At 49.8% G+C, this 23,024-nt stretch overlaps 1 protein-coding gene across 1 annotated transcript; it reads right to left on the bottom strand.

Moving 5' to 3' along the window:
• Positions 1-369: 369 nt before the first annotated feature.
• ARL8A (ARF like GTPase 8A) lies at positions 370-22,003 on the bottom strand. The gene is given in 8 exon segments (XM_088534436.1): positions 370-771; positions 926-996; positions 3,137-3,191; positions 3,194-3,203; positions 4,516-4,609; positions 7,717-7,790; positions 8,793-8,873; positions 21,799-22,003. Coding segments are annotated over 8 exon segments (558 nt in total). The 5' UTR covers positions 21,922-22,003; the 3' UTR covers positions 370-721.
• Positions 22,004-23,024: the final 1,021 nt, after the last annotated feature.

Genomic DNA, 23,024 nt, shown 5'->3' with positions numbered 1-23,024 from the left:
GATGCTGCACGGAGGTTGATCTTACCATGGTCATGAGAGATCCCCATTCCCAAGGGCAGTGAGAGGAGCCCGTGAAGAGGAAGGGCATCCCCTCCCCAGGCAGCTGTGCCCATTGCACTCCAGGGCGAGCCCTGCCCGAAGGAGGCCAAAGCACAGGGAAGGGCTGTTCCTCCGTGAAGACGGGCCAAGGGGCAGAGCAGGAGCACTCCTGACCCTCCCCAGGGAGGCCCTAACCCTGAAGATCCAGGCAAGGCCCCAGGGAAGAGGCGAGGGAGCATAGGGGAACCCGTTTGCAGCCTGGAACAGCCCCCGGGCTGAGTTCTGCTGCCTTGTTCATCTTCCTCCCAGCGCTGACCCTTGACTGTCCTCAGGGCGCCCACAGCTTTCCTACAGCTCGTAGGGCCCAGTTTAGTAACAGCGCTATCGCTTAAATTAAAAAATTAAAATATATATACATATATATATATACTGTATACACAGACAACAACAGAACAGTGCCAAAATGGGAGGGAGACAGAGAGAGGAGAGGAAAGGAGAGGAGAGCAGAGTTGGACATTTTCTTTACAATAAAAACAAGGGCTCCACGTCATCACGAGTGGAGTCTGGGGTCCCCTAAAAATACCCATCTAGAGAGAGAGCTGAAGGGACAGAGCAGGAGAAAGAAGGGGGCATGGGCTTGTACAATGGCATCTTTCCAATAAGAGCTGTGGTCCGCAGGATCTCAGCTTCTCCTAGACTTCGAGTGCTGAATAAGCCACTGTAGGGTGATGTCTGCAAAGGCAAGGGACAGTTAGCTCTTGCCCCTCTGGTTTGCAGCCCCTCTTGCACTTGACAAGCAGCCTGGGATAGTCTAGTGCAAGGCTGCCCCAATCACCCCGGGACGGAGTTTTCCTGCCACCATTGGTATTGAGATGCAAGTACTCACCAATATTGTCCTTTTCTTTGCAGGAGATAGAGTAGCAACAAATCTCTCGGTCCTGGATGGCAGACAGGTTCCTGTGGGAAAGGGAGAAAGCTCTGAGTGCCTGCTGCAAACCACAGAGACTGTGCAAGCATCTTAGCACAGGGCAGCAACTGGACACGTCTCTCAGTAGCCACTTGAAGGGTCCCTTTGAACCCAGGGTCTGAGATAAGGGTCTTTCCAAGGAGCATGGGGAGCTGCTACCGTTTGTGAACTCCAGAAGGGTCAGATGAGGACACCAGTTCTTGGTGCCAGTGACAGCCACAGCATGTGCAGGGTGGGCTCTTACCATCACAGGGGTTAAACAGAATCATTCTAAATTGTCTGCTAGCTGCTAAATAAAGGGACAGAGGTCCAGACCCTAACAAGAACCAGGCCAAGAAATTACGCGACTTCCTTCAGAGCTCCCTAAAACTCATGGTTACACGGAACTCCTGAGATGGAGCAAGTGGAACTGGGGACAGGGTGCGGGGCAGGATTTGCAGCACGGGGTGCCCACAGAACAAGGCAGAGCTTTGTTCAGCGGCTCGGAGATGCTGCAGCCTGACCCCAGCAGGTGAGCCTGTTCAGCCTGGAGAAGAGAAGGCTGAGAGGGGACCTGAGCAGTGTCTAGAAGTACCTCAAGGGAGGCAGTGAGGAGGATGGTGCTGGCCTCTTTTCACTGGTGGCCACCGACAGAACTAGAGGTGATGGCCACAAACTGAAACACCAAAAGTTCCACAGGAACTTAAGGAAAAATTTCTTAACAGTGAGGGTGCCAGAGCACTGGAACAGGCTGCCCAGAGAGGTTGTGGAGTCTCCTTCTCTGGAGATCTTCAAACCCGCTTGGACGCAGTCCTGTGCCACGTGCTCTAGGTGACCCTGCGTGTGCAGGGGGGTTGGACTAGATGATCTCTAGAGGTCTCTTCCAACCTTAAGCATTCTACGATTCTATGATTCTATGCAGAGATGCACAAGCCACTCTCCCAAGGCCTCCCAGACGGCCTGCGGGCAGGCGGCAGCACCGGTGCAGCCGCCGGGCTCCCTGAGAGCAGCCAGGCCCTGCAGCGCTGCCGGGCCCCGACGCCACCGTGTGGCACAAGGCGCTGTGCCCGGCTGCGGCACCCAGCTCCTCCCCGGCACCATGCGCCGTGCGCGGCGGCAGCGCTGCCAAAGCAGCTTCCGCTTCCAGCTCAAGGTGCCCGGCCGGGACTCACGCACGCGCAGAGCTCGGCTGGCCGCGGCCCTGCAGACACTTCTCCGTGCGCCACCTAGGGCGCCACGGAGCGACCATGAGGCTGCAGGAGAGGAGCCCGGCACCGCTGCGCTCAGCAGAGCAGTGCGGAGCGGGGGAAACGGCGGGACACTGAATCACAGAACCACAGAATGGTTCAGGTTGGAAGGGACCTCTAGAGATCATCTAGTCCAACCCCCGTGCTCCAGCAGGGACACATGGCACAGGGTCACATCCAGGTGGGTTTTGAAGATCTCTAAAGAAGGAGACTCCACATCCTCTCTGGGCAGCTTGTCCCAGCGCTCTGTCACCCTCACAGTAAAGAAGTTCTTCCTCACATGGTGATGGAACTTCCTGTGCTTCAGTTTATACCCATTACCCCTTGTCCTGTTGCTGGCCACCACTGAGAGGAGTTTGGCCCCATCCTCTTTACATTCTCCCCTCAGGTATTTGTACATATTGATCAGATCCCCTCTCAATCTTCTCTTCTCCAGGCTGAATAGGCCTAGCTCGCTTAGTCTTTCCTCCTAAGATAGATGTTTGAACCCTTAATCATCTTCCTTGCTCTATGCTGGACCCTCTCGAGAAGGTCCATGTCCCTCTTGTACTGGGGAGCCCAGAACAGCACACAATACTCCAAGTGTGGCCTCACCAGAGCTGAGTGAGCAGGAGGAGGGCAGGATCCCCTCCCTCGACCTGCTGGCAACGCTCCTCCTGACGCAGGCCAAGATCCTGTTGGCCTTCTTGGCCACAAGGGCAAACTGCTGCCTCATAGTTAACTTACTGTCAACCAGAACTCCCAAATCCCTCTCCATGGAGTTGCTTTCCAACAGGTCAACCCTGCTTTCCATGGAGTTGCTTTTCAGCAGATCAACACTTTGTTTCGCAGCATCCACCCCAAAGAAAGCAGATAATCAGACATGCAGCAGGACGAACATAACTCAGCCCATGAGTGCACTTACATCTTCTCAATGAGCTCCTTCTCATCCAAGGCACCAGGGAGGTCTCGCTTGTTCCAAGGACTAGGACCTGCGGGGGAGGAAGGGGAAACACCTGAAGCCCTTGTCCACAAGATCGGGCATAAACCTGCTTTACGTTACCCAGAACCAGACGCGGCTTAAGATGTATGGGAGCCCTGTCCTGTTCACCGGGCCATGCCACAGACAGACAAAAACCTCTCTGACAGGCAGTCAAAACAGCAGAGCACTTGAGTTAGCAACCTTAATTAGCTCATACCTAGCATCTCCTCTTATATATATTCTCTATCCCTGAACAGAAACTGGCCTCAAAATACAAATTCTCTGTTCTTTTCTCAAGGCATGTAGGACATTCTCCCAAGGGCCACTAACCATCTTAGAGCAAAAATCCAAGAGAAATCGGAAGTGATGGGATAAAATCTACATAATGAAGAGGGATGGTAGAGAGACTAGCACAGTGCCAAAGCTGCTCTTTTCAGGTAACTAGTCTAAAAAAAACCTGTTTGCACTATGCACTGAAAACTCTTCACTTCAAGGCTTTACACAACCATGAAGACATCCTCCAGCCTATGCAAAGGAAATTACCAGGCAGTATTTTCTCATCCCCCTGAGCACACCATACAACTGCCATTTGATAAGAACAGCATTGAAGCTGTGGTTGCTGTGAAATAGGGCCTCTCCAACATGACAGTATCACAGTATCCTCCCATTTAAATTTGCTGTAGACTTGTAAAGTTCAGGTTCTCGAAAAAGAGCACTCAGAAGTGCTGCAAACACAGTACATAATGTCAGGTGCTTAATTTAGTTAGCAGTGAACATTTGGGATCTGTTGCAAGGTCCTAAATTAGCTCCTTTCAAAGGATGCCAATTCTGAATGCTCTGTAACCGCCCTCCTCTGCATTCATAGTGTGACCAGCGCTTGCAGTTGGTCACGCTGCTTGCAGTTCACCTCATTCAAATGTCACAGAGGAGACACTGCTCTCCTAGGAGAGCAGACCTTAATGTCCTGCCATAAATAAGGTGCAAATTCATGTGAGAGGACAGAGCTCACACATGGTGGTTTTTTGGTCTCTTCTAAACCTCCTCGCCCAGCTGTGACTGGGCTACTTAAACTCATGTCTGCTCATCATGGCCAAGCATAGAGCAGCACAGGGCAGGCTTTCCCGGCCCGGTGCACTGCCACCCCGTCCCAAACTAGAATTCACCACTTGACAATGTTTTTCAGCAAGCATGAAGGAATGTAGATGGGAAAGGAACGTGATTATCAAGAACCTGCTTTTTCCCAGTAACACTTTTCCTCCAAATCCTGGTGACCTCCAGAACTGCAAGTGGCTAGGCAGAAATCTGTAAGGACAATTGCTCACCGGGATGCCCTGGAGCTGTGGTTTGTCGAGCAGGTTGTGAAGTTCATTCTTTGAGGCCTCTATCTTCTCCTGGTCAGCAGCATCCACCATGTACCTGCAAGGAAAAGAACATTCCTGAGCCTAGGCACCTGGGGAGATGCACAGCACCTCCCTCCAAAGGGTCTGGGATCCCTGTGCCTCTGAGGCTCATGCCACCAAACCTTGTGTCTGCCTTCATACCCTATTCCTCATTCTCATATGGCCAGCTACACCACCCCCACAGCATGTGAAGGTGGTAGGTAACTAGCATCCTGCCCCCAGCACCCCTCTTTTCAAATAAAATTGTGGATTTGAGAGCAGCTTGTGTCTCCCACTTGTTCTCCACGATCCTGGGGAGGTCCACCTGATCAAAACCCCCAAAGGATCAAGCAACAGCAAGGAAAGTCATGTTGCCAATAGATAAAGTGAGCAAAGAGGCTCCTAGGCACTGCAGTAGGTGCTCCAAGAAGCTGTAAGAAACACATTATTCCCAAACATTCAAGAGGAGCTTCTCTGCACATGGCATTTCTTTATAAAGGAGCAGATGCAAGAAAAAGACAACAGATCAGGCATGGATATGTCACAATGGAGCAGAGGAACCTGCTGACATGCCAGAGAGAGGTGGGAAGGCAACGTGCTGTAAGGGTGGCCCACTCAAATACAGCCAACAGCCAGATGCGTTGTGAGGGATTTATCTGCTGAATTAGAGAACTAAGGGCAGACAGACAAAACCAGATGACAGGGGCACTGCATAGAGTGGCACTGAAGGCAGGAGGAACAACTGAAGACAGTGACCAATATAGATGGTCATAAGCAGAGAAAATGAGAAGAGCTGCTGACAAAAAAAAAGCATGTGATGGGGCAGAGATTCACTCCAGCGCCAGAAGGAAACTTCTGGTTTCAGTCAGGAGGTTGCTGGTAAGGACAACTGATGGGACTGTCACCAGAGAAGAGACAAAGTGAACTGCTAGTGGCTGGATCCACAGGAAGAACTTCCTTGTGAAAAAAAAAGCAACTTCTTCTGCCTTGAAATAAACTTGGATGCAGAGAAACAGGAGTGAAGAGGCCTGCAGCAAGCCAGCTGTTACCAATGTTCAATCTAAGCAAACAGAGGAAGACTTCAGAGTCTTCAGGACTAGAGAAGTACTTTCCGTCTTACTGGGGTAGACACCCATCCTGCCATTCCATCATCCTGGGTAGACAACAGGAAAGCCAACAAACAGGCAAAGGAATGATCATCAAAGGAGTCATTTTGTTAAAGATTAAGAAGCTGAAAGCAAAAAATAAGAAATATCATCAAGCTTTATCAGATTTTGCACAGTTAATTAAAAATAGCAAAAGAATCTTTATCTACCTAGACGGAGAAATAGGGAAGACATGCACTACGTTGTTGAGAGGATGTAAAAAACACTACTCAGAGATTGCTATAAGGCTGTTGTACCACATTCAGTGCAGGAGGACTGAAGGCATGGAAAAGAAATGCAAAATATACTCAAGATGAAGACGATGGACCAAATGCAAACATAATGTTTCAAGAAACTGATAGCATCACCTGGGTGATAACTCCCTTCATTTCCTCTTATCAAGATGGACCACTTTGGAAAGATACTTACAGAAGTTAGGGAAGGAGGCAGTAAAAGGAATGAAAAGCATGTGGGTCTGTCCAAGAATTTATCATTTTCAGGTAAGTTCACGGAAAAATACCAAGGAAATGTCCTCACCTACTGATCATTCACAAGAGCAGGAACAGCAAATATGTTCTTCCTCCTCAGGGTCCCATAAGCAGTGATGAGTGCAGAAGGCTCTTAAGCAAGTTTTAAATGTCTTGTAACCAAGAAGCAGCAAGTAGAACATGCCAGGCTGCCAGCAACACCCTAGAAGCTGGCCTAGGAGGCATGGCACAGACCTGGACTGTACTGGCCTGGATTAAGATGTGTTCCTGCTATGCGGCTGCATTAACTATGAAACTGCCCAGCTGGATCTGCAGAAGAAACACCACGTCCCAGACATCTATGGGCTTTCCAAAGATCTCTGCAATGGTCCGAGCCAGTCGTAAGAGCAGTTGTCAGGCTTCAAGTGTTGAGTCCTGGCCCAAAGTACTAGTTAGCACTGATGGGGCAGTGTGTGGGACATGATCAGCTCCACAGGTACTCAGGGTATCCAACAAGGTCCCTGGGGAGAAACAACTGCAAAGAATCAGCCTGAGCATGAACACAGAGCTGCACAAACACCCTGACCCTCTGACTAGCCAAGAAGTGGAATGAGGTTCTTCCACTCATTAGTTGTGGATCTCAAAATAGTTTGGGATTTGCAGAGCAAACATCCGAGCTGCACTGTCAGAGAGGCAGCTCCTGTTTTTAAGATGTGAATTTCCTCTCATTCTCCTTCACTTGTCAGGTGTACAGTTCAGAAGGGCAATACCAAAAAACAAGCCCTCCTGATCCCTCCAAATCCCAAGGCATGGTCAAATGGTGAAGGTCACAAAAATCTGATTTTCTAACTAGTTTTAGACAACTTGAGCCTAAGCTTCCAAGGTAAATATTTGTCCTTAGAAGTATGTAGCTTGCTTCCCATGCATGTCTTGCCAAACTCCTCTCCAGCCAGGACTCTCTGGGACTGAGTTGACTGAAACATTCATGAGCAAAGGACATACTCAGAGAGACTGCTAATGATCAACAATAAGTATTGCAAAAACACAAGATTTAACCACATACGCACTACAATTTGGAAAAACCCTTAAAATCACCCTGCTGAGAGGGGGTGATCCACACAAATGACACTATGAGCCTTTCAGATTAATGGAGAGCACACAGGAACCATGTAAGCAAGGAAAAGTAAAATCCAAGTAATACAGTGAGGCCAAGTGAAGTCAAATTAAAAGGAAGAGTTTGCAATGGCTAGCAGAGAACTTGTCACTCTGGAGAGCATTAAAGTCATTTTGCTACCTCTGTGATCATGTGGTGACACAGGAGCTGCAGCACCCCGTGAAAGGCCAGAGCCCCAGGCTGAAGCATCTCAGCTCCTCACAGGGTTACCCAGTTCCTGGTGCTGGCAGTAAAGGCAATGCTGTGAAAGTCACCTTTGCTTGGGGCTCCTGATACATTGATCAAATGGCCCAGAAGAGCCATCTCAGCCATGCCCAGCACCCTTGCAGGGTGAAGGGATGCTCCTAGGCATACTTACACGATGGCACTCACTCCACGGCAGTATCGCTCCCACATGCTGCGAAAACGAGGCTGGCCACCAATGTCCCAGAGCTGTGATAAGGAGAATGAGGTTTAAAACACTGTTCTGCCCTTCAGGACAGGGAAACTGCTCATTACCCACCCACCTTCCCCTTTGCATCCAGTCTTTAACCCTTCCCAAAGTGGCTGACTGCCCTAACAGAGCATCCTGCAGACACACAAACGAAACATCCTCTCCTCCTTGACTTTAAATCCAATGATGAGGCTTTAAACTCAACAGAGAAACAAGAAATTCCTCCACATGCAGCTAGAGAACATTAACAGAAAAGCAGACGGTCAACTTCATGCTGGTACTTTGTGCAAGCCACTTTCTGGATGAGATGAGGCCTTTCACTACCTAGGAGGGAATCTCAGTCCATCCATTTGCCAAGGATGGAAGAATAGAAAGCAGAGGCCAACTGGCATGAACTATGCATGCTGTGTTAGTGACATGCTAATTACACTGCACAGCCCTTTGCTGTCCTCCCAAAGCACTCCCAGGGAGGAATGGCTTCACGAACTACATACTTGGAGAAGAACCATGCCAGAATCCAGCAGGAGGATCCATGAATGCATCACTCCAGTTTGACTGGAGCTATCCAGACTTCTCTGCTCAGTTGACACCACTTTCTGCAAACCTAAGAGCCCAGGGAACAACCTAAAACAGCCCTTAAGGTTTGGCAAGGCCTTTGCCTGTGCTAAGTATCCTAAGAACCTGGAGGAACTGGCCTTTTGCTGATGCATTTATCATTTCAAAACTCACAGCATGCTCTTTGAAATGCCTCCGAGGCAAGCAGAGATGCCCTGACCACCTTTTGAAGTCGAGGAGCAGTAGAAAAATATCTAGCCCACAGTTACTTCCTAGTTCAATCTGGTACCCTAGGAAGACACCCAATGGATAGTGATATCCTCTTACTATGCTCCCAAGACAGAGACCAAAATTCCCAGCTGCGAATGGCTCCTCCATCTATGAGTTTCCCTTGAACCCATCTTGCATCCCAAGAGCCCCCAGTGTAGACGTCTTTTGCACCTTACCTTTATGGTAACGTTCCCCTTGGTGATCTTCCTCATATTAAAGCCCACTGTTGGGATCATGTCTTCATTGAACTGTCCTGACTGCAAAGAAGAGATCAGACAGTCAGATGTGTTAGAGAACAGCACAATAAGACATCAAGTGCTGATACTCTGGCCAGAAACAGTCCTAAACGCTCTGCCAGCTCTGTCCTGCAACAGGCACCAAGTGACCCTACTCCTGTCCACACCAGAAGCAAAAACAGTGCAAAGGAGACCAAATACCTACAGCAGAGAAATATAGCTGCTATGTCACAACTGAATATTGCCTTCTTTGCAGGAAAAGACTAAACTCTTTACTTAATACAAAGAAAATGCAAATGTCCCAGCCAGCCAGCAAAATCACAGCATTTACTGTGCCTAGACCTCTTCTACCAAATCCCACTGTGGCTCTTCCCTTCACAAACCCCCTGAGCCCCCTGCTATTGCTCTTTGCTTTTCCTCCAAGCAATGCAGCTAAAAAATGCAAAAGCTTCTTCGCCAAAATCCCTATTCTTCCCCTGTGAGCAGAATGGGAGTTTTCCAGGCTGTGCCGTGCTGCAGCAGAGCTGATCTTGCAACTCCAAGCAGGCTGTTCTACTATTGGCTTTGAAAAATGTGGAGTTGGAAACCCAAGCACAGCTTCCACGATTCATGCTGGTATTGCTGGAAAATGTTTCTGTTTGGCCAGAACTCAGGTCTTCTCCAGCCACAAGCTCTGGGTACCTCGATGTTTTTCTGCTGTGGATAACTTATGGTCCAGCTTACAAGACAGTGACTTCTGCTTTCAGTCATAGCTGGCAGCTGCCCATGTCTTTTACATCTCATGTGCGTTGTCCAATGAGAGATGCAGTAGGAGAATTAAATTAGTTGCCCAGGCTAAAATGCAGAGCTTTTCCCACGTGGGTCCCGGGACCTAGGGTTTTTAGATGTTTCCCATTCATATGAAACAGTTTAAACATCCTTGACATGGGTACAATAGGGACAAGCCCATGAGTATGGTCTTTCTGCTCTCAAATCCTAACTGATGATGACCTGTGTGGGTCACACCATGCCCTGGCCACCAGCAGTGAGAACTGGTAGCCCAGTAAGATGCAGGGCTCCATCTCTCCCCCTAGACAGAGCTTTCTCCCTGTTGCTGAGATTTACTCTCCTCCCCAAACCTTCCCTCAGGGAGGGCAGGACAAACCTCCCGGCTGGCTCCGATGCTCTCACAAGTGTGTCAGGCAGAAGCATGAAATTGCTGCAGATTTCCAGCACTGAAATGCTGCTGCGAAACTGGGTTAGTCTTGTCAAAGCCAGTGAGCAGGAGTCCTCCCCTCTGCTGCCTTAGGAGAGATCCCGGCTCTTCAGGCCACGTGCCCAGTGCTACCGCCAAAAGGAGAGGATGCTGCTCTCCTTTTAAAGCCTATCTGTTCTTCTAGAGTTTTCCAGTCAAGCCTCAAAGCTGTGAGATCTTTCCTAAGATCTGTAGGCACCAGCAGCCTGGTTAACTGGCAGAGCATGGGCAGGGCAGGGCCATATCTGTGGACATCTAAACACCCAGATCATCCCAGGTGGAGAAGAGAAACATCCAAATCCAAGTGACACGTCTATGCCTAGAGGAGATAGCTTACTCCTCGGAAACACAACTGCCCAGGGTGATCTAGACTTCAGCCGTGTCACAAGGGTGACATCACCAGCACTAGAAATTCAGAACTAATATGTTTTATTCAAACGGACAGTTTGTGGATCTTAGTGCTACAGAATGTCAGGAAAAAAAAAGGAAAGACCTCACTGGAAGAGCAGAGGTGATCCTCTTCAAGGCTTGGACTAGACGATCTCCAGAGGTCACGTCCAACCTCCAATCACCTTCTGTGATTCTCTGACACTAGATTCCTTTGGCCAAAAAATGATCCAGTCAACATTTCCAAAACAGGGGAGGATCATAAGCCCAGTCTTCCTTTAAATTCCACCAACAGCAAATGACCATACCACATTCTATGCAGGAGAGATGCTTAGATGAGGAAAGGCTTTTTCAGTCCAACTTTCTAAGCTGTTGTTAAGGAGGTAGAAATCAGGGACTCCGGGAGGAAGTTTTTACATCCTGGTGAACTACTTAAATTCTAATCAAACCAAGCCTGGTTCACAAATGTCCCAAAGCAGCTTCCAGCGGTGAGATCTGTTTACAGAATTCCTCTAAAACAAAGACAAGCATGATGACAGCCTAGAGCCTGAGATATAACTTTCAAGAGAAAGAACTCTGAGAGCAGAGCAACCTTCCCTCTATTTTCCAGGGTGAAGGAAAAGGCAACACTGCAGCTTTTGGCCACCAAATGTCAAAACGTGCAGACACGACCGCACACAGCACAACGCACCTCATCTACCCTTCCTGGGATTGAAAGGCTTAAAAACATTGTTTGGCTAAGGATTTTCCAGGTTTTCTTACAGTTAAGCAGTACCAGCAACACAGTCAGCAGAAAGGGAAAGCAATTTATGCCCTTCTCTGATAAGAAGAATTTAGTGCCTTTAGTCATCAAGTTTTCTAGATGCACTACATCAGCAAGTCTGTAGGGTTTTCCTAACTTTTTCCAAAGGCTCTGCAAATACATGGTGCTTCCCTTTTTCATTTCTCTTTTGCATTCAAGAAGCAAGGTCTGGCCACTGAACAAGGTCTCAAAGTCAAGACTTAAAAAAATATTTCTAGGATGAGCGACTGGGAAAGAGTATGCCAGTATTTTTCAGGTACTGAAAATAAACCAATTATCTGCTAATTCTCCTGCTGCTCTTACCCACCTTTTCTTGGTTGGAAAGGGACACACTGAATCAAGACCTTATGGTTATTATTTAATCCTCAGGAACTGACCCATCTCCCTACATTACTGAATCATCACTTTTTTTTTCCTGCAACCCACCCCATTATATTAGAAATTACCAAGTTTCCTCAAAAAAACATACTTGAGTTTCAAACACAAAGAGAAATGTAGCAGCTTTCATTTCTCGTCCATAATCTCTGCATCCAGCCCCCCCAATCAGCTTAGCACAGGAGCTTTTGGGGAGCCAAGAACACACTCTTCTCATACACTGAATGTTTTACAAAGAGGCATAAATAACTGTTCCAGAAGCAATTCTCTGAAATAAAAAAAAAAAACACTGGGAAAGGTAATCTTTAAAAATACCTGCATTTTGAAATGGATTGGTGCTATGTTCAGAAAATGATAAACTAGAGTAGCGCCCGCTGCAAACACCCTGGCCACATTAAAGCAGCCTCAGTCACCTCTATTCTGTTCCCTCCCAAGTATATTTAGCATCCAAACTACAAACCCTCATGCATTTCCTTCCTTCAGGAACACGTGCAAACTGGTCTTTTTCTGAACTCATTTCCCTTTAGACTTAAGCCCATTATGTCACCCGTCATTTCTGACGGGCAAATGAGATCAGGCCAGCCTGGCTGGATGTGCTCATCCCAGCAACCCGAGCGCATTTCACATCCGTGACAAGATGAGCCGCTCCTCGTAACAGGAAAGGGGCAGGAACGGTTAGACAGCCCTGCTCTACCACGCCAGGGTAGAGCGGCCCTTGGTACTACCAAGGGTCTATGGGGGATGAATACAGGTCCAAGAGGGTCCTTGGCTGAACTGGAGCAGCCAGGAGGAACTGCTGCCCAAATCTGAGAAAAATACAATCCAGCCTTTTGCTCTAAATCCTCAATACGCTTTGGTTTCAATATACACATCGAGCTTAGCATCACTACTGCAAGTACATCAATGCAGAGATGGGTAATCATGGGTTTCCGTGACTGGGGACAACTACCCTGGCATCTTTTGCTCATCAAAGAAGCACTCAGAAGGACCACAGAAAGTCCTGATCAGCTCATTTTCTGCCAAGAGATAGCAGTCCTTGCTGCACAGGGACAGCAGGCAATGCTTTCTGAGGCCTCCAGATCCTTTGGCACAAGACAAAGGTCCCAGCTGAGCAGGACTACCCGTTTTCTGTCTCCTACTTGAGGGAAACAGAACTAGCCTCTCCGCTAGTTCTCCACCTCTCACTGCATCTCTCCAAATATTACAGAAGACTTGAAGAAGACAACTACTACTGACCTAGACTAGATCTGACTAGGTCAGACTGCCCAGCTCACATGACGGGATTATGGAGGCTTTAGAAGACGTAGTTATTAATCTATCCCTACGTCTCTTTTCCCACCATCTACAATACCTCCACGTCTCTGCTCCAGCACTGCCAGCATCCTTCCAGCCTCAGCCCATGGCCCTCTCCAGCCATCTGGAGGCAGCACCAGATCTCATATGAACTCCACACTGGAATAACTCGGCCTCTCATCTTTGAAATTATTCAGTCTCCCTTCATCTTTCAGTGAACTGTAATCTCTGGTTTTTCATTCTACCTTCGCTGAGTTCTCAGAGGCCTCCAGCCATTGCCCTGCTCTCAGTTAATGGGTATCTAACCCATTTTCCCCTCAGGTGCTTCCCATAATCGGTCGGAAATCTTGGGCCAAGGCTGGAGCAACCAGCAGCAGAGCTGAGACTATTCACATCTCACAGGCACAGGACTTCCTCACAGGAGTCTGGTGGCTGCTTCCTTTTGCAGAAGATTCAGTCTAGCCCTGCACCTTACTCCTGGGTCCCCACTTCTGCATCAGGACTGCTGCATGCCCACGAAATCAAGGCTTTGGGCCTTCCTTCCTTAATCGACTTTAGTCGAGGTGAAGCTTCACAGAATCCTAGATGAGCCAAACAGGGGTAATAACCAGGACTTTGAAGCAACAGCACTGATGGAAAACGCAAACCTATCCTCAGGGCAGCCGGCTCGAGGGCACGTCTGGAAGAGGGGTTCCATCAAGCATTAGCTTCTCTGTCTCTGAGAGAGGAAGCACACGTTTGCAGCAGCTCACAAGCACATGGAAAACACAGAATGACTCAGTTTATCCCTATATTCTAGTTGGCACTTTCTTGCTCAGTCCTGTACAGGGATCGCATTTATCCCAAAGGATCCCTCCTGAGATCCTGGCACATAAACCAGCAAAGACTAGCCTACATCCGATCTCTGTAAGAAAAGAAAAAAAAAAAAAAAAGGAGTTGAAAAACTACAGACCGTGCTTACAATTACAACAGTGCAGGACAACAACTGTGTCTGGAGCTGCAGGGAACATTTACTCCCTACCGGCTACTTGCTTTATATTCTGGAGTATATCACGTGCTCTAAAAGATTCAAAAAGGTAAAAGTGAATTCCAACACAACCTTTACTTTCTCCAAGGCTGTAAAGATGAGACCAAAGTAAATATTTAAGCAGTACCCATAGAAACCAACTCTTCCACCTGCTGGAAGCTGCTGAGAAGTCAATTAGAAGGAAAAAACTCTGCATAATGGCAATAATTAAAAAGCATGCATAACAAAGCCTGAAGCTAGACTGATGTTGGCACATTTGCCATCTTTAGAGAGAATTGGGACTGCATTTGATTTTTTCACTGACAAAAACCCAAGAACAACAGAAATGGGAAGCAAGCAGTGGGCTGAGTAAGCAGTGGGTAAATAGGCTGCACAAAAATACAGCAGAGCTCGTTTCAGCATTAAGTTTCTTCCTTCTCTTACACTTCCCGGTCTCCATCTCAGGCCCCGTATCAGTCATGCAGAGTCCTTTGCAGACGTAAATGAGAATCACGTGTAGGCTCGAGGCTTTCTGAACTGGGCAGCTGTGAAAGGAAACGTTTGTGTGTATGTAGGCGAAAGGATCTGGAGAGTTCAGCAAGCAGAGGCAGTGGAAGCAAAGAAAAAGACAGGGAAAAGGAAAAATCTCTCATGCTGGAGCTAGTGCACTTTGCCTGCTGGAGTCAGAGAAATTCAGCAAATTGCTCTTTGGCCATCCCTCTTCCTGCTCCTCGGGTCACCTGATGCCTCTTTGCAGGAGAAATGTCACATACATGCCTGAAATTTGAAGTTGCCTATATAGAAATTTATCTGCAAATATATTTTTCATTTGTTCCTCTAACAGAGCATGTGTCTCCACATTAAACCAGTCAGGCACAGATGCCAAATTTTGAGGTTCATATGTTGCCTGACAGCACATTTACAAAGACCAATGGGTCTTCAGGCAGTTGCTCATTACTCAAAATCCCACTCCTAAGCAAAGCATAGGAGGAAGCGAAGTTAACTACCCATAACATCTTCCCAAGCATGGTTTTACCATGGGACAAGAAAGCAATAGTACAAAGAGTTAGAGGACATGTGTGACACATCCATACATGAGCTCTCAGGTAGGAGAAGCCAGAGCAGAGACCAGGAGTCACTGCAAGGACCACACAGAACCCACTGATCTTGCCATACTCCAGAGTCCTCAGCTCTTTGAAGCTGGATGCATCTTTGAGGCTGGCCCTGCACTGTGAGATAGGATGAAAGCCCTAAATTATTTTTCATTCAGGCTGCCCTTTAACTTTGTATCGCTCTGAAGCTATTTATGTTTACATTCTTGCTGGTCCTTCCTTTTAAGCTTTGGCTCTTTAATTAAAAATATACAGTTACAACACTTTAATTAGCAGGACTTTACTACATCCAGGCCTTGGGTTTTGCCAAGGGGAAAAAATTCAAGGACTACGTTCATTTTTCTGAATTTTCTGGACATACCGGTGCTCTCACACAGCAATCCTGTTCTCACATGGCGAATGGGATTCACACACATAGCGAGACAGACATCTCCCTCACTGCCCAACATCCACATGTGTTTTTCCCTTGGGAAACTGAGGCCAAATATACCACAGTCCCAAAATACATCACACCAACTCATGGTGGGGCAGGCTGGTTCCGTTGCACAGTGCACATCAACTCTGGGATGGTGCGTTCAGACCGCTTGGCATCACACCAAAACCAAAGCAAGGTGCTGCAGGAATCCCCCTACCATAGAATCATAGAATCACAGAATCCTTAAGGTTGGAAGGGACCTCTCGAGGTCATCCAGTCCAACCCCCTGCACACACAGGGTCACCTAGAGCACGTGGCACAGGGCTGCGTCCAAGCGGGTTTGAAGATCTCCAGAGAAGGAGACTCCACAACCTCTCTGGGCAGCCTGTTCCAGTGCTCTGGCACCCTCATTGTCAAGAAATTCTTCCTTAAGTTCCTGTGGAACTTTTGGTGTTTCAGTTTGTGGCCATCACCTCTAGTTCTGTCGGTGGCCACCAGTGAAAAGAGGCCAGCACCATCCTCCTCACGGCCTCCCTTGAGGTACTTCTAGACACTGCTCAGGTCCCCTCTCAGCCTTCTCTTCTCCAGCTGAACAGGCCCAGCTCCCTCAGCCTCTCCTCATAGGGCAGATGTTCCAGGCCCCTGATCATCCTTGTGGCCCTGCGCTGGACTCTCTACCAGTCTCAATATCCAGGGAAGAAGCGTAAAGCAATCCAGGTGGCTTCACCTACACCCAGCAATGTGGATGCCACGTGGAGAGCATCTGTACCCCAGGCCAAGCGCAGGGGCACCAAAGCCAAAGCAGCCAGCTCACCGCTTTGCAGCACGCTGCTCCTCAGGGCAAGAAGCAGGGTCGTTTCTGGTTTCTCGACAAATGAAAAGGAGATGGTACACGACAGCAAGATGAGAACAAGAAGTCTGGCTCCTATTTGTATTCAGACACTGCCTGTCTCGGCAGTGGTAAATCACTTTAAATCTGCTTAAATTTCTGCACTGGATAATGAGGCGCATGCTTAGGAATCCCGGGAAATTGCACTACCCATGTTTTTGTGGGTCATGCTGGAAGGGTTTGCTACTCCCCCTACTATTCCACTGCCAGCAACATCTTCTCTTCCAGAAAAAAGCAGAAATTCCTCAAACCTACCACTCTCCAGGTTACAGAGCTAAGGGGCAAAGGGAGTTGTCGGATACCCCAGACTTCGTATCAGGAATCAGAGCAACCATTCACTGTAATAACCCCCATTCCTCTCCCACCTGCATCTCGGCCTTGCCAGGGCTCCAGGCACAGGCTACGTCTCTGGCAGGTCCAGAGATACTGGGAGACACAGATGCCAAGTAGACAGGCAAAAACAGAGTAAAGAGAGATCTTTTGGCTTTGCCCTCAGCAGAAGCACTATCAACTACTCCCTTTACTTCTTCAGGAGTTTTCAGAGATGCTGCAGGACCTGGTTATGTCAATACCCTTCCTAAACTCAGGCCCTCAAGTGCACATCCTGCAAAGAGCGGTCAGTTGGCCAACAGAGGGGAGGTTTCAGAACACCGTGGTCTAAGCCATGGTCTGGATGCGCTCTCCCATCTCCTGCATAGATCAGAAGACAGCTGCCCAAGATGTGCACAGCCACCGCATTTATCATCTTACCTGATGTCACTTACACTGGTTAACATGGTTGTTCCTTTACAGCATCTATTTTAGTAACTTTCTGAACAAGGCCCAAGCGCCAAGTCATTGTATCTGGTCCACCACACCAAAGAGATGGACACCCATGTCCCAAAGGCATTCACAGACCCTGCTGCTATCTCCACGCAAGGTTTCCAGAGATGTGTGCCTGAGAGATGGGCGCACAGTTTAGGAGGTTTCTCCTGCTCTGCTCTCCTGGAAGACTCATTATTGCAAGTGGGAGATCTGCAGGATTGACTCAAAATGAGAAAAAAAAACCCTCTTTTTCTTAACATGTCATCCACTGAAGTGTTTCTAAACATGCACTGAGTGGTTTCCTATGCTTTCCAGTCTTATTTGTGTTCCTTTTTACCCTCAAGACCATTCCAGGCAAAAGGCAGCTAAAAAGACTCTTGGTTTCTCATCGAAAGCAAGACCAGAAGACCAGAACATATTTTACAGCCTTTCATGCTAAAATAATTCATGCCTCTGCATCCTGCAGCCAGGGGAAAAAAAAAAATGGTTGCAAAAGAAAAATTGCCCCTATGAACCATAACAATTCCCTTCTGCTAGCCACCAAGAGCAGCTGTCTTCAGGAAATGCTTCATCTGGCAAGGATGATGGACATGGGCACAGGTGTGGGCTGTTCTCTAGAAAAGTATCAGACTTCTCAGTCAACTGGATTCATTCTGGGGATTTTTTTTTTTTTTGTATCAGGGTAAAAAATAGCAGCCAAAAATCCCAGAAAACAACCATTATGCAAAGACTTCCAGAGCAATTCCAGCCACGAACCCTCCAGCAAGCAGGTATCATCCAGGCAACCTCCAGAAATGTCTGTAATAACTTCATCTTTCTTAAATTGCCACTACTATGAAAAAAAATGTAAAGAAAAATTCACCAGCTTTCTGCTTTAAGCCTAATTGTGTGCTTTGCTCTAAACCACAGCAAATCCGTTCAGCCTAGAGAATGTTGTCTAAACCTTTGGGGCCTCGGAGATTTCTCAGGAAATCTCTCCAACAACTCTGAAATCTGACACTTTTCAAGAATTTTGATTTTCTTTTTTTTCTTTTCTTTTTTATTTAAAGAAATACAAGTCATAGAACCATAGCTATCCAATTCCCTTCTTTACAGTTTAGTTATATTGGTTTAAAAACAGACACTTCAAACATTTCTAATGCAGCATGACTTGGTTGGGATTTTAGGCGCTTTCTTTTTTTTTATGTTTCCCCCGAGAAGACCCCATTTACAGGACATTTCCTCAAAGACCAGTTCTTATTCATAGCACATATCTGCCCTAGAATTTGAACTTTCCAAACAGCTTTATAGACAGAGGCAAACCTGAAGCAGACACTGAGCGTGTTGTTCCATACACATAAGTTGGCTGGCTGCACTGCAAGGATGCTGCACACCCCATCATGGAAACATAAAACACCAACGGAATGGGAGGCCTGCTTAAACTCATGCATGGAGAATTTCCCTCGAGAGCTGCTGTAATTACAGGATGGCACTTTTCTCTACCTCAGCAATATAAACTAGGCATGAAGGGTCTTGCACTTATTGGACACAGGAGTCTTGCACATGATAAAAGTCCAGGGTACAAACGATTTATTTGATGATAAGAGACCCCCACCAAAGCCCACACTCTTGCTGGCAAAGGTAAGATGTGCTGGAAAAAAGAGCTGTTGCATGAGAAGAGGTGCAGGGGTGAGGACCATCCCTTCTCCCCCAGTTTTCACCTCTACAGTTGAAACAGTCCAGCAGGTTTTGGATAAAGCTCTATCACTTTTCAAAGCATATTTTCTTATTTAAAGAGGGGATAAATCACTTCCCATTGTTTTGTTTGCTGGTTCTTCTTCTTCTTTTTTTTTTTTTAATAAAGCTGTTGCTGCTGTTAACAGAACAGCAGGTCCAAGGTATCCTCCAGACCATGCCCATGCCCTGTCCCACTTTGGGCATGCAGAAAAAGAGAATTAAACATGCACACAGAAGGGATGAAGTAGCACCTATGAAGACTGTTACTTATTGAATGTGGTGACTTTGAACTCTTGGAGTCCTAGACCCACAAAGCTTTGCATTACCCACCTTTGATGTGGATTAGTTTGCTAGAAGAAAGAGCACCAGATCCGCCTGCTGACAGCAAAATGGCTCAGGATAAGGAAAGGCTGAAGTTAGAGACCAGCAGCTACATTTTAGGCCTTCCTCTCTCTGCCACAAGGCTCTTTGGGAAGGTCTGGATGGAGGGATAACTGGGTGCCTTCATTTTTCATTGCTGCATTGCTCAGCATCACGGCAAAACCTCCTCATTGAAGGCAGCTGCAGAGTGCCAAAACCACCAAAGGAACTGCAAAAATCACCTTTGACAGCACAGCAGCTTTCAGGGCCTTGAGCGAGCAGAAATAATACGCTTTGCTTTGGAGCTGAGCCACCAGAGCAAAGCACCATTCAAGGAAAACATGCACAACAGAGACCACGAGGTGGCAAGGCAATCTGGAGAACTGGAAGAACCGGGCAGCCTCATCTGCATCGGCTTCTCTCTGTAAAATCCCAGAGGGCAACGACCCAAACTCCACTGTGAGGAAGACCTGCCTATCTGGGACCTCGTCTTGCTAGCAAGTGGTGCCCCCTTGAAGCATAACATGTGGAAAAAGTGCAAATAATCAAGTTGGGGCCTCAAAAAGCAAGGAAGGAGCAAGACTTCACCAGAGCATCTCAACAGCATCTTTGCAGACGGAATAACTCCAAAGGCTTGGTGTCTACAGCTCAGCGTCCCCCAAATTCCAACTTGGCTATTGGCAATGATCACCTGAAGAGCTCCAAGAGACACAGGGAGGTTTGGGCCCTGCTGACGAGGTAGCTCAGCAAGATGCTGTTCCACACAGGAAGATGACAAGCTGGGAAAGGTTGGCCTGAAATTTCTACCCCGTGAGGATGCACTCACAAATGGCCATCACAGACCTACCCTGCTGTAAGCAGCCAGTAGATCCTGGGTCATCTCAGGCCACAAAGACAAGGGGCTACCACATAGTTTCGGAGTACATCTCACCACTGTAGCAGCAACTTGCTCTCCCTCTCATGCTCCTACAGCTGCCACCAAAAGTCACTTTTCATGAGCGTTCATGAGGGACAGCACAGACATTGCAGCAAAAAAATAATAATATTATGCAATGACAAGATCTAAGAGAAAACCTCCCCCCGGCTCCAAGCGGTACCCGCGCCGGGATGCTCTGAGCCTGCATCCCGGTGCCGCAGCAGCGCGATGCTCTGCAAACCCCTTCCCTGCCGGAGCGCATCCGTGGTGGGACCACACCCAGCAGGGTCCCCACGGCCACCGCGGCACCAGGAAGGGCCACCCCACGGGAAGGGCCGTGGGGCACTGGGGGGGCACACGAGCCCCCAGCACCTCGGGCTCAGCACTCGGCCTGCCGTAAACCAGCACAATGACAAAGCACCTCTTCCAAAGGAGACCCCAGAAGTTTCCATCTAACTCCTGTCACGAACACGGCGAAGCTCTGGGACACAAAAACAAGCAAAACCAGGCAGCTAAAACAGGACAGAGAGCTGCCGCACTCCAAAACACCTGCAGTTTCCCAAATGCCAAAATTCCACCAGCCCCACAATGCAGCATCTCTGAATCCTGGCTGGATATTCCCTCCTCCAGCCACGGCCCAGGCTGCAGCAAGGACTGCTGTGCACAGCAAGCAGAAACGCGAGAGATAAATAAATAAAGCACCCGCCTGGGGATACACCCCCTGCCAGCTTCTTCTTGAGAGAAGAAAGGACCCAGGCCGTGCATCCCGGCATCCCTCCGCCCCGGAGCACCCCCAGGTGCCCAGTCCTGGTTGTGCTGCCTCCAGCCTGGGAAAGCAGCAGGGAGGAAGGAAGGGATGCAGCACCCAGGAAGCTGCGGGCTCGGGCACCCGGCTCTGCACCTCAGCCAGGCCTGGGCCGCTGGTGGCATCTGACAGGGCCCATCCGATGGGGACGGGTGGCATCCGATGGGCACCGCGGATGCTCGGGAAGGGCCGGGGCCTGGAGCCCTGGCTGTGCGCTCGCCCTTCCCCCGCCTCGCTCCACACGTGCGAGCAATCGCTTTCTTCTCCTCCCCAAAATGAGCGCAACGGAGCCATTTCTGCGCGTTGCACGGGAGGGGACAGGCAGACGCCGAGCCGGGGACTGCGGCCCCGCTGCTCGGGGCGGGCCGGGTGGGTCGGGATGGGGAGGGGAGAACGCGGCTCTGGGGCTTCTTAGGGCTGCGAGTGAGGCCAGGGGAGGGCGGCCTGCTCCCTGCACCCTGCCCGATCGCAGCCTCTCCGCGCCGGGGGTGCAATTTCGGGGGTGCAATCACTGGGGTGCAACCAATAGCGCGCTGCAAATACGGGGGCGCAGTCACCCCCGGGGGGTGCAATCACGGGGGTGGAGGGGTGCAAGCAGTTCCCGGGTTGCAATCGCGGGGGCTGCAACTGCGGGGGCTGCAATCAACCACGGGGAGCGCGATCAGCCACGAGGGTGCAATCACGGCCATGCAAAGCCCACCCGCGGCGCAGGGCGCTGCGCTGACGGGCCCGGGGGCAGGCCCGGCGCCGCGGGCCGAGCAGGGGCCTCGGTGCACGGCGGATTTTGGGGGTGCTGGGAGGTAAGCGGGGGTGCCGTTACGGCGGCGCTCACCGCGATCACGTTGACGAAGGTGGTCTTGCCCGAGTACTGCAGCCCCACGAGCGTGAGCTCCATCTCCTCCTTCCAGAAGAGCGCGCGGAACCAGTCGAGCAGCTTGTTGAAGAGCGCCAGCATGGTGCCGGTGCCGGTGCCGGTGCCGGTGCTGGTGCCGGTGCCGCCGCCGCCAAGCGGGTATTGTCCTCACGCCGCCGCCGCCGCCGCCACCGCCCCGACCGCCCCGTCCGCGCCGCCGGGAGGGGCCCGCGGGCCGCCCGCTGCCGCCCCCCGGCGCCCGGGAGGACCCGGCGCGGGGCGGGGAGGGGAAGCGGCTGCGCGGGCGCTGAGGACGTCGGCGCTTGAGCCCGGGGGGCTGAACCCGCCTGGACGCGGCACCTCCGTACCCTGCACCCCTAGGACCCAACACCTCCGGCACCCTGCAGCCCCGGGACCCGGCACCTCCACACCCTGCACCCCCGGCACCCTGCACCCCCGGGACCCGGCACCCCCATACCCAGCAGCCCCGAGACCCAGCACCTCTGTACCCTGCATCTCCAGCATCCTGCGCCCCTGGGACCCGGCACCTCCGTACCCTGCATCTCCAGCACCCTGCGCCCCTGGGACCTGGCACCTTCGTACCCTGCAGCCCGGGGACCTGGCACCTCCGGCACCCTGCACCCTCAGGACCCGGCACCTCCATACCCTGCATCTCCAGTACCCTGCACCCTCAGGACCCGGCACCTCCATACCCTACATCTTCAGCACTCTGCATCTCTGGGATCTGGCACCCTCTGTACCTGTACCTGTCCTTTCACAAGCCTGGGAAGCCCCTTGCTGAGCTCTGTTGTGTTGCAAGGTGTTAAACTGCCCTCGCAGTTTGGACACTCGTGCTGGCGGTGCCTTGGCTCTGGTTTGCCCTCCCGCAGTGATGCTGAGCGCTCAGTGCCACACACTGCCGGCTGGGACAGCCAGCTGGGCAGTGCCCGTGAGGTCCAGTTACCTCCAGGCTGGGCTGGAGCCAGCCCTGAAAGGTGAGATCTTCATCTCCATCCTGCTTTTCATCCTTAACCCCCACAAAGGGCATTTCAGAGGGAAAGGAGTAAAAGCTTCAGAAAAGAAGGTGTCTGAGCAGTCAGATTTCAAGGGGAAGGTTTGTAAGTGTAAATCAGTCCTGGAAAGAAATCTTCATTTATGTTAAGGGTGTTATGTGCGTCATGAGAGCTCCAGGCGAAAATCAGTGT

This window comes from Tinamus guttatus, unplaced genomic scaffold (assembly GCF_059628265.1).
Source record: "Tinamus guttatus ecotype Peru unplaced genomic scaffold, ASM5962826v1 Tinamus_guttatus_pri_ptg000563l, whole genome shotgun sequence".
Classification (NCBI taxonomy): Eukaryota; Metazoa; Chordata; class Aves; order Tinamiformes; family Tinamidae; genus Tinamus; species Tinamus guttatus.
Note: the sequence above shows the minus strand (reverse complement) of the source record. Positions and strands in the feature narration are given on the sequence as shown.